This window comes from Condylostylus longicornis, unplaced genomic scaffold (genome assembly GCF_029603195.1).
Source record: "Condylostylus longicornis isolate FDR11 unplaced genomic scaffold, ASM2960319v2 ptg000004l, whole genome shotgun sequence".
Taxonomy (NCBI): domain Eukaryota; kingdom Metazoa; phylum Arthropoda; class Insecta; order Diptera; family Dolichopodidae; genus Condylostylus; species Condylostylus longicornis.
Window position 1 is genome coordinate 1673027 of NW_026577973.1, and position 12966 is coordinate 1685992.

Below are 12966 nucleotides of genomic sequence, written 5' to 3' on the forward strand. Positions count from 1 at the left end.
ACTTGCATTAATTCCAATTATGAGATTTATAATTATATTGCAATTATGCGTATGTCGGTATGTGTCATATTATTTTTACATTTACACACATACTATATTAATATAATTGAATTAGAATACTGTTGAGCAAATAATCATTGCGAATTGAATAATTAAACGTCATATGTTTGTTACATAATAGAAGATAATTAAAATTTAATTAGAAAGAAATGCAAAATTAATTATAATAAAAATTTTCATTAATGATGTCTTATAAATTGATTGATGACTTAATAATTACCATCCAATTACTCAAACTCATGTTTTGAATGAAACCATTAAAATTGTATGATTTTAAAGTAATTTGGCAAATGTTATCTTTAAATAAGATTGTATTGTCGTTGAAGCTATTATGCTTGAAAAGTAACATTGACAATTTAGACAAGTAGTAGTTTAAATCAAATGACAATTTCAGCTGTTAAAAATTTCAAAAAATTTTATAATATTTATGGTTCGACTTTTTAAAAAATTTTTTGATTATATTTCAGTTTCTTGATAGATATTCATATTATTGTGATAAACGCTTTATTTGACAGATTGGGTGACAGATTGTGTGATTTGATTGTGTGATTGTCTAGTTTAACAGAAGCGTTGCACAAAATTATGAACATGTTTTTCAAATTTAAAGACGCTAGTAAACTTTTAGTCAAGATACCTAGAAAATTGCATATTTGGCTTTTAGTAAATGCTCACTATATCCAATTCTGCGTTCACACGCAAACACACAGTTTACTAAAAATAGTTTGTTTATTCTGCTCGACAAAAATGTGCGTTTCCATAGAAAATCAACATGCAAAATTTTAGTCTAACACATAAACTCCCTAATTGTATGCAACGCGGTCGGTTAAAAAGCTTATAATTAATAAGCATTTTTTGAAAACTTTGTTTATACCTTAATTTTTTAATAAATTTCAAAGAAATCACTTTTCTATCAATAAATATATTTTTTATATAAAAAACATTATGATATTTACATTAAAATATGTATTTGAAATATTTATGAGTTTTTAAAAATTTTGATCAACAAAAAATCAAAAATGAAGAAAAATCTTAAAAGTGACATAAGTATTTGGTGTCGGATCCCAAAAAAAAAATAAATTCATTTTAATTTACAAGATTCTTGTATAATTATACATACATACAGATTATGTATACACATATCTATTTCGTTTATTATTAATCTTATTTCAAATAAGTTTAAAGCAAAAGCTTAAAAATAGTTTTCATTATAATTTACACAGGAAAAAAAAAATTATTCAAATCGTAATTAATTAATTTTAAATCTAATAGCTAATAATCTGTATCATCTTCATCAAAGAATTTTTCAGCTTCTTCTACAGCTTTTCGTTGCCAATTATCACCACAAGGGTTAAAATCCCAAAATGCACCAACACAACCAATTTGTTCAAAACATCCATAACGTATTGTTGTATTACTCTTTGAACAGCAATTAACTATGGCCCAAATACAATTTGATGGACCAGTGTTTTCATTTTGTGCAACAGCTGGTGGGGCACCTACAAAAAAAAAAAAAATAAATAATGCATAAAAAATTGTGGAGAATTACATAAGTGAAAATAAAATAAAAAAATTGTGAAAGGAATGTAAAAAATAAAAAAACACAAGCAAAAAATAAAATGTTAATGGATTAAATTTGCTTCATTTTTTTTTTTGTAATTTCTGCAAATAAATTAATTTTAATTATTTCGCGTAGGATGTTATGATTTATTAAAGCAGCAAATGTTGTGACAAAACAAAAGCGGTGATATTGTAAATTAAAATTTGCATGCAAATACACATAAGAACAAAAACAAATTGATTAATAATTTTTATGTAATTGAAAAAGTTTTTAATTTTTCAATTAATTTCAAATTAATTAAATTTTGGAATTTATTTTTTTTTATTTTGAAATTTTTACAAACATTGAAAATTGTTTTTACACTCCTTTCATTTTCTTTTGACATACCTGTTCCTACAGAAGTACTTGATTGTGACGGTGTATTCGGGTTTTTGATTGGCACTGCAATAAAAATAAGAAATAACGGAAAATAAAACGGTTTTTAATTTATTTAAAATGACTAGCTTTTATTATTTTTTTTTCGTGAAACTGAGGAACTAACTTCTTGCTTACTAAAGGTTATTTTTAAATTTAAGAATAATGAGTTTGTAATAAGGTTATTGTATAATTTTTTATGGTTGCCTGTGTAACGCACAATTTGAACGGTTTTTATAAAATTTACATTTTTTGCATAATTTTTGAACACATCTGACACGTATTGTCAAAACTATCAGAGGTAGAGAAAAATGTTATAAGCGTTACTTTTTAGATCTAATTGTAGCGCATCAAAAAAACAGAAGAAAAAAAAATGTTAACAAAAATTTTAGAAAAATTTCGAGTATTTTACAAAAAAAAATTTCTAAGAAAAAAAACAAAAACTCTGACTTTGACGAGTTTTTCTATGGCTCAAATGAAATTGATATTCAGGCCGAAAACAAAGAGCAATCAATTGTCTGTAAATAAGCCCCCAATATGTTCTCTATGATGCATGGTTTCAAAGTTATAAGCTTTTATTTATATGCAAGAAAAATCTGGTAACTTTTTTTTCAATAGGCTATTGTTCGAAAACGAGTATATCTGCACCACCTCCCTCCCCTTATGAAAATTGGACCGCATTGTAGAAGTTTTGTTGCAAATAATTTGTTTAGTATTACAAAATTTGAAATAATTTTGGTTAATCTAATTTTGAAGATGTTTCTAAATGCGTTAATATTAATGCATTTAGAATTATTGAAAATAATTTATTAGAGTCTGTATTTTAAGACTATCAAAATTAGAAAACTATAAAATGCCAAAACTATGATTGTATGCATGAAAATGTAAATTAGAACGTAAATAAATGTTTCAAATAAAACAACGAAAATGGGTTAAAATATTTCATGCTCATTTCTTGAAATTTTAAATTTTGTGTATGAAATTCTAAATTTGGAAAACTCACCTAAAATGCCGGGTGGCGAAAATCCAGGATTAATTGAATTTGGTGCTAAAATTGTAAAATAAAAAAAAATTTAATACATAAGCATAGCATTACACTAAATAACGCATGACAAATATGTATGTTGCGACAATTTCATAAAAAATTTTCTCAAATATACTTACAACTTGAACCATCAGTTCGTACATCTTTATCATGTATCCTCTTTATTGGTCTTCTATCCCAAACAGGTCCATCAATAATTCGTGTACTAGTAAATGTAGGTTCTCTGGGTTTTTGTGGTGTAATAGCATTGTAATATAAGCCAGGAATAGCGTATCTTTAAAATATAATAAAAGCAAAAATAAAATATTAAAAAAGAACAACAATAAATAATCAAAATTCGATAAACATACTTTATTGATGGGACTTCATTAATTTTATTATTTATGTCATCTACTGTTGCTATATGATTGAGAGGATTAAGTATAACCAAAGGTAATATAGGATTACGTTTTGTTCTTAAGGTTTTTTCATTGAAATCAGACACATCACGTTTATGTCTTCTACGTTTTTTCTTATTTTCATTTGTAATTTTTTTCTCATCATCATTACCAGTTATTAAAACGAATCTAATCTTTTCATCTTCTTTTGGATCATAGCTTATATTGACTGGTTCAATTGGATAATAATCAAATTTATTTCCACTTTGTTCAACATATTTATATTTCCGAGGTGATTGATTTATATTGGAATTATTATTGTGTTCTTCTTTGTATTCAACTTTTGTAGCCTTTTTTGAATGTAGTTTCTTATGATGATGTTTACCTATTTATAAGAGAAAGAATTGGGAATATTTTTAATTTTTTTGTTTAAAATGAAAGAATTAATTAATATCGTATTGATGCCAAGAATCAATAGCTAATGCAGTTATAAAAAAAGTTATTAAAATAAAATAACAATAGTCGGAGCTGAGTAAGGCTACTTGGCAAGTTAAGGACGTTACTGATTTCTTGATAAACGGAAATTTTGTAAGTTTACTACACTATACCGAAAATTATAGCAGACTTGAAAAATATATATCAATTTTTATGTGGAAATTTTGTAATTCAATAGGATCGTATTGAACCAATTTTAAAAAAGTTATCACTAAGAGTCAAAACCATTATAATTTTTACTAATAAAAATGACTTTTTTTATAATTTGATTGGAAGTGATTGTTGTAATAGGACCTCTTGAAAATTCTATTATTTATAAAAATATTTTCGAAAATTTGATTCCACAAAGTTCCAGCATGCTAACATCAGTTATCGAATTTATTTAAATTAAAGTAATCGAATTCTAATTAAATGAATCTTTGAAATTCTTATATTAAGGCTGTTTTTAGATATGTAAATTAATGGTATTTCATGTACGTTACTAGTACAAACAAACAGAAATAAAACACGCAGTTCTATTAAAATAATGTAATTAAATGCAATTATATACGTGTATGTATTTACGTAACAGATAATTAATTACATGAAGAATGCAGATAAAATTTACATTATATTAATGGAAATTCGTGTAAACACAATGTTATGTAATATTAAATTCTCATTATAAACACCAACTTTAAAAATTAAATTATGTATGTATTTAAAATTAATTTTTTAATTGAACAAAGAAAGAAAATATTCTATTAAATTAGTGAAAAAATAAAGAAACTGTTAATGGTCGTTTACACTTAAAGTTATGTAAAAAACCACAAATTACGAAAAATTTTTCTAATAAATTAAGAAAAATTAAAACTATAAGAAAATGTTATACCAAGTAAAACATTTATAAATATGTAAATGTTACACTAAGTTCGCCATGAAGAAATTTTTTCTTTCAGTGTATTTACATCGAATTTCAGAAAACTGCTACATTTTATGCTATTTGCGGTATTTATTAGGAAATTTTTATTCGAATGAGATTTTGTACTGGTTAGTACAATTTGTGTGAGAAGTTTGTACATAGGAACATGCCAAATGATATTCAGTGTTTTCTCAGTTCCTTTAATGAACTTACGCTAAAATAAATGTACTATAAATTTTGAAACTAGTTCGACTACGAATTTTCAGAAAAGTTCAATTATTTTCTTTTTATACAAATATACCGCTATAGTTAAAAGGTAGTAAGTACACAGTTTGAAAAATTTTTTACGAAGTAATTACCAAGGAAAAGCTAAGGAAAATTAAACCCATATGATGATTACTTTGAACCTTATTTTTCTTTGGTTTTATGGCCTGAGCAAGAAAAATTCTCGAAAATTGGAAAAAATAATAATACAGAAGAATATACGGTATAAAACACAACAAAATTATAATACAGATCTGTGTACTAAATTGTACACTAATAAAGAAAAATGTACCAAATTTTAGAAAAATATTTTACTATCGGAGAAATTTTTAGAATTGCACTTAATTCCAATTATTTGACATAGAAAAGAGATCCAAAATGTGCTTATAAAAATTAATGAAAATTATACAAACCTCCTTTTCTACGATGAATGTGTTTAGTATTATTGTCATCATTATTATAATTTTTATTATCATGTATGAAACCAGTTGTTAAAAAGTTGTCCGCTTTTACAAGCTAAAACAGAAAATTAATTACAATGAAAATAAAATAAAAAAATTAATATGAAAATTCAATATTTAATTGTATATGCTTTATTTTTGCTTTGCCATAATATGCGTTCATTTATTTTATTCACAAAAATAAATAAAATATTAAAAACTTACTCCATTTTTAAAATCATTACTAATATCCTTGGGCAATTCAATTTCATTATCTGGCATACTGTAAACTATTGGTAATAAAGTAGCTATTGCTATTGTGAATATTAAAGTGGTAAAAACAGTAAATGTTAAATGTTTTTTCTGTTTTTGTTTAGTTTTGTTCTCGTTGAACCGGAAATAGAAAACATCTGTGACAAAACCGTTCTTCATAATGTTTATTTTTTGAATATATATTTCTTTTTTGTATATAATGTGTGTGTAACGTATATATTATTATATTCTAATGGATAATAATGTCGTTCTTGTCAGATGATTTCAGATGGCGCTTTCTCTACTATTTTTGTCTCTTATATATATATTGTTGTTTCTTTTTATATTTTTCTGTTATTTTTGTAGTTCTCGCAGAGTGCTCTTAATGGTGTAAATTCTTTGTGTATATAAACTGTAATGAAAATAAAAAAATGAAAATAAAAGAAATTGAATAAAACAAGATAATTAGAACAATTAGGATATAATAATGTAAATGTATATAAATATATGTTCCAAAACATACATACTTATATATAAAATGTTTTAATAAAGGAAAATATGAACATAAGCGTATGTACATAATTCTCGAATATACAGAAACTACAAAGTGTTATACATTAATTTTGTATAACATTACAAAAATGAAGGAAGAGTACAGGATTGAAAAGCAAAAGAAAAAAATCTGATGTGGTCAGCACATAACCGACCGCATTGTGTATTGTCTAGTTAAATGAAAGTGTTACAGAATATTATAAAAATGTCTTTTAAATACTTCTTTCCAATTTTTAGGACATTAGTAAGCTTATAGTTAACATACTTAGAAAAATGTAAATTTGGCTCTTAGTAGAGTTTCGCTTTGTGCTACCCGAATTCCCTGAAATGCTCGCCAGTTAGTTTGGGTAACAACCGGAACTCAAATATTAAATTTCAAGAAATTCCATCAATTTGTTCTGTGGATATGGTGAAAAATGTAAAATCGGCCCGCAAATCAGTTCTCGAGCCCTGATCTTTCCAAAAAAGTTATATGTTCATTGCTTTAATATGAGGAATTCATATATTAAATTTCAATGAAATCGGTTGATTATTTCTCTTTATATACACAAAAGTGTATGTTTGGCCCGTAGTAAACGTCTAGTTGCCGATGCCTGATCTTTCCAAAAAATTTACATGTTCATTGTTTTAATACGGGGAATTCATATATTAAATTTCAATGAAATCGGTTGATTATTTCTCTTTATATACACAAAAATGTATATTTGGCCCGTAGTAAACGCCCAGTTGCTGATGCCTGATTTCTTCCAAAAGTTAGGAATTTTTGCGTATGATCGAGCAAAGCTTATATATGAAATTTCAAGTAAATCGGTTGAATACTTTCTTCAAAATGGTGAAAAATGTAAAATCGGCCCGCAAATCCGTTTTCGAGCCCTGATCTTTCCAAAAAATTTATATGTTCATTGTTTTAATACGAGGAGTTCATATATTAAATTTCAATGAAATCGGTTGATTATTTCTCTTTATATACACAAAAATGTATATTTGGCCCGTAGTAAACGTCTAGTTGCCGATGCCTGATTTCTTCCAAAACATACGAATTTTTGCGGACGGTCGAGCTGAGCTTATATATAAAATTTCAAGTAAATCGGTTGAATACTTTCTTCAAAATGTTCAAAAATGTAAAACAGGCCCGCTAAAAAGTGCAGTTCCCGAGGCCTGATATATACCAAAAGTTGATCGATCCGTGCCATGGTGGAAACAAACTTACATATAAAATTTCATCAAAATCGGTTCAGCCGAACTTGAGATACACGCGTGCACACACAGACCGACAGACGGACAGACCGACAGACCGACAGACCGACAGACCGACAGACCGACAGACCGACAGGTTGCTAAAAATAGTTTATTTACACTTCCCTACTATGGAGAAGTACGTTCCCACCGAAAACTCGATATGCAAAATTTGTTGCCATCACATAACCTACCTATTGTTTACACAATACGGTCGGTAAAAAGGCAAACTAAAAACGGAAATAAATAAATGTAATTTCCAGGACACACAGAAGTTCAAGGATATTTCTTAGAAAATATTAATATTACATACATATATATTTAGTTATATGCATATGTATATGTGCAATATCATTTAGAGAAAATTCCATACAATATCATTTACATATGCTTGTAGTACTATATTTTATATGCATATATTGTTATTGTATGCGTTTATGTTAATGTACTCACATATATTGTTTATGTAATATATTTATTTATAAGATGGAAAACGCAAATTCATTTTAATAATAACACAAAGTAAATTAAATGTAATAAATTCTTTGAATAGTGAAAAATAAAAATGAGAAGAAACCAACAATTGAAAAAAAAAAAAACAAAATTGAAAAAGCGAGAAAGGAAGTAAAAAGGCATTTTATGGTTTCCCCTATTATGTATTCAGTAAAGGGAATGAAAAAAAAATATTTCAAGTTTTCCGGCCGAGTTGACAACAAATTATTAATAATAATTTTCTTTAATCATTTAAATTTGGTTATCCTTTTCAAATAATATTCCATTTGTTTGACTAAAATTTAAAGAATTTCTTGTTTCACATGTAAAATTTATATAAGTAGCAATCAATATGAAAATTTATTATTCTAACACCAATATATTCAATTAAAAATTCATAAATTTGCAACAAATACAGATTAGCCCCTCTTAATTTTAATTCAAACTCAAATTCTTTAGAGCTTTCTACCAAAATTTCATTAAAATATTTTATTTGGCTCTGAAAGAGCACACAAAAACCTAGAGAATTTTAAACTTAACGTCAAACTAAAATCAAGAATTTTTTTATTTGATCTTTAAAAATTTTTCTTTAAGTGTATTTGAATTTCAATTCTTTACAGTTATATGTCAAACTTTGACAGATGACTCATTTAATTTCACTTATGATTTTTTTTTTATTTAATTAAGTTCAAAGATGGAATTAAATCGAATCACAAGAATTCAGATCAGTAAAATTTTTCCTTGAAACCACTGGAATATATTTGTAGAGGTCGAACGAACATAATTTATTCAGTTATTAAATTTTGGTCGAATTTATTCACAAATAAACTACGACTTTGATTTGAATCCAAAGATGATGAAGTAACATTTTATATTTCTTGTTGAAATTCCATTTAAATTTAATTTAATTCATTTTATAAGTATCCGTGATGCAAGGAAATTGTTGGAAAGTTTTTACATTAACCTTTATTTCATATAAGACGCAACAGTTATTTGTTTTGAACTACTTCCATATAAAGCAAAAATTCTTTGTATTGTCCATTTTAAATAGTAAAAAGAATGAAAAAGAAAATAATTTTCTTTTTTTTTTTTTATTTATTTGAAACAATTTAAAACAATGGTGTGTTTCAAAAGGATTCTTTTAGTTCATTAATATTGTAAAGTTATTCAAGTATTCTTATTCAGTAATTTTATAGACAATGTATACAAAGTAGGATATGGTTGGAAAATTGTGTGCAAATAAAATTTAAAGGGATATAAAGAGCAACAAGTTTTTTTAAGCTCAGTTTATATAATTAGCACTTTTCCAAAAAAATTTTTAAAAAAAGTGCTTATTAGTTTCACTCTGTCCGTCCGTCCGTCCGTCCGTGGACACTTTTTTTGTTTACAAAACTTCTACACCCTTGAAGATAGAAAGCTGAAATTTTATATGTACATAGATCTTTACTAGAAACTTACTTCCGTAGAACAAAATTTTTACCTATCTCCCCCCCTCTAGAAGTTATACCCCCCCAAAACCTTAAAAATGGCCTTTTTTAACTATTTGTTGCAATGAAACCATAAGCATTTTTGAAATTTTGCAAACGCAGAAAGGCAGCGGCTTGCTTTCCCTAGCGCGGTATACTACAGTTAAACTTTAGAAAAACAAAATGACCGTTCAAATTTACCGTTATCTAAAGTTCTTTTTTTCCAAATTTTTGATGTCGTTTTTCTTCTAGACCCCAGCTTGTAGTAGCTTGAAATTTTAGGGACTTTTAGACATTAACAAATAGTTCATTTCGTTAGAAGAAAATTTTTTTCCATCTCCACCCCCTCTCAAGTTAACGCCCCTTGAAAATTGTAAAATTTGAATTTTTGACACCTTATATTTCCGAAATCGCACTTTTTTTCAAATTTCTATAAACGCAAAAAGCTAACGGTAAATTCCATGACATTAAAAAATATAATTATTTTCCTTAACTCACACAATTAACCCTTAAAATCGAGCATTATGTTAACCCCTTTTTATATTAATTTTTGCTTTATTTCAAAGACTGCATAAATCGGTCATCCCAAAAATATGCAATCCTAGAAAGAGTTTTGTATATGAATGAAAATAATTTTAATAGTGTGATAGGTATACATAGACTGTATTTAAAAGCAGAATTTTCACTTGTTGAAGGGAAAAGTGCTACAATACAAACCATTGGTTTGACCCAACTTTATTTTATTTTATAATGCACATTGTAGCACTGTTCAGAACTAAGAATGGTGAAAAAAATGTGCAGCAAGATGAAAGTTTTAAGTTAATTACACTTCAATTTCTATAGCATAAAGCAACATTTTAATGAAATTTGTGTGCTTTATCAAATTTATATAGAATATGTTTGATTTGGAATACCAAGCCAAGGATATAATTTTATATTATTCGTCTTAAGCGCATTGTATTTTCTTAGAATTAAATTAAAAATTTCAAATGTTTATAATAGAATTGCTTTGAAACTAAAGTTGCATATGTGTCAAAATAGTATGAAAGATCTGAAAACTTTGGGCTGAAATCTCTATATAAGAAGTTTTTAATTAGCAAAACATTAAAAATTTCAAATTCAAGCCCAAATATTTCATTTTTCGAATGTGAAATTAAATTGAACTAAAAATTTATAAATTTATGTCGTAAATTTCATATAATTTTGATATACTTATAAATATAATATTTTTGATATTTGTATATTTATTATATAATAATTCAAATCTGCAATATTGAAAATTTCGTTCTATAATTTTCATTATAAATGCAATAAAGTTTTAAAAATACTGAATAGACAAGCTAAAGGACAAAATGAAATTAATAGTCACATTCCCTTATAAAATTCAATTAAAAATCTACTTGAAAAAATTTTTAAACTCATACAAAACTTAATTGAAATTAGATGTGCCCTCGCAGGGTATTTTCTTTAATAAATTAATTGTTTTTTTTTGTGATATTCTGTACATCTGTATAGAGTAAATAACATTAAAAAATTATATTTAATTAAGAAAAAACCATGTTAATTGTATAATATTAATTTTTCAATTTGAATAAATACAAAAATTCTCATATATATTAATGTATGTAAATATTTCTATGTATATACATCTGTGAAAATATTTGTACATTTGAAATATTCTAAACAGCGCGTTATTAGTAGTGGTAATCAAACATCTACATAAATAATATACGTGTATGTATTTTACGTTTAATATGTTACGTATACAATATTTTATTTATTTAATTTCTTAAGGCTATTTTGTTGGTTTATAAATTTATTATTTATTAATTTTTAATTCCACATATACTCTATAATGTTCGTATTTCATTTACAGAGTTTTATATATATATATATATATATTATGTATACATAAAAGAAATTAATAAAGGATTAGTGATAGTATATATGGAAGGGGATAGTATTGTTATTTACCACTATTTTTATGCTATTTTAACTGAATACATAATTAAAGGAAATTTATAAATGTAGAAAATTTCTAGGCAAAGAACTAATAATGAAAAATTAAATTTTGTTATATTTTGTGAGTATCTAAAATATCTGTAAAATATGTGATTTTGTTATAATTTTGTAAAATGACATAATATCAATAATTGAAAGAGTTAGAGACATTTATCAGAATGAAAATTTCAAGCCCCTTTAACTATTCATTTGCAATAAATTTTTTGCAATAAATATAGAGATATGTTCGAGAACTTTAATAGAAATAAGATTTTTTAACATATGTAGAAAAATTAAATTATAATTAAAAATTTCTGTTAATTATTTAAAATTATAAAAATTGCAAATATAATACGAGTATTAGGCAACAACAAATAAAAAAACATTTTATTAATTCAACCTCTTCAAAATTCAAACCCTTCTAAATTTAGACTTTCGAGTAATACTTCAAAAATTTATGAAAATGTTTTAATACAACAAAGAAATTATGAAAGTTTTTTTTCTTAGTAACTGTAGTAGTAGTTATCAGAACAAAATTATAAAACGCCCCTACGCTTATGCAATATTTTCTTTTAATGTGCAATAACCTTAAAACTCAACTATTTTTCAATATCTTATTATTATTTTTATTTCTACTTATATTTTATGGACATATGAAATAAATAAAAAATAATGAAGAGGAAAAATTGATTGTTCTAATTACTTATAGTTTTCTCATTAATCATTTGAAAATGCTATTAAATTTTATTTTATTCATATACCAATTGTTTAATAGTAGAATTTAATGAAAATTGGTATTCTTAACAAGAGATCAGTAAGGGAACAAATAGTTTTCTAGTTGCCCTATAAAATTTCAAGCTTTTGTTTATTTTAATTGTTCATACCAAACAAATTATACAGTGACGAGCATACAAAATTTTAACATTTTAAAAATGGTAAAAGTATTGAAATCATACACAAGCTCTAGCCCTGTTTTTATACACAAATTTTCGGCAATATCTATAAAACTTTTATATTATTTCCATTCAATAATTTTTGGCAATCTAAAAATTTTAATTTTTCATCCCCAATTTTTTAATTTGCTAAAGTTTTTCTCAATATTTGTTTTAAACTCTTTAATAAAAAATTATTTTATATGTACGCACGTCTTGCTTTTAGAATTTATTTTTAACAAATCAAAAAAACAAAAAAAAAAATAAAAATTAAATCGTAAACACAAAAAAATTATATTTGAAAATATTTTGAAAAACAAATGTAAAAATTACATGAAATCAAAAAATTTTACACTCTCTCAAGCGTAATAATAATATGAAAAAATACAATTTAAATTTTTTTATTTTTGTAGAAAAGTTCTAAAATTTTTCAAATATTTTTAATATAAAAAATAGTACTATGGTAATTGTCGTGAAAAAT

At 25.1% G+C, this 12966-nt stretch overlaps 1 protein-coding gene across 2 annotated transcripts in view; it reads right to left on the reverse strand.

Moving 5' to 3' along the window:
• Positions 1-1080: 1080 nt before the first annotated feature.
• Positions 1081-12966, reverse strand: part of LOC129608907 (uncharacterized) — an 87700-nt gene continuing 75814 nt past the window's right edge. For both annotated transcript variants that reach the window (XM_055520698.1, XM_055520707.1), the window contains 7 exons: positions 5780-6218; positions 5528-5630; positions 3428-3839; positions 3197-3351; positions 3036-3080; positions 2006-2059; positions 1081-1556 (listed from right to left, as the gene is read on the reverse strand). In XM_055520698.1, coding sequence (XP_055376673.1) covers positions 1330-1556; positions 2006-2059; positions 3036-3080; positions 3197-3351; positions 3428-3839; positions 5528-5630; positions 5780-5986 — 1203 coding nt within the window. In that variant the 5' untranslated portion in view covers positions 5987-6218 and the 3' untranslated portion in view covers positions 1081-1329. The remainder of the gene's footprint in view (positions 1557-2005; positions 2060-3035; positions 3081-3196; positions 3352-3427; positions 3840-5527; positions 5631-5779; positions 6219-12966) is intronic.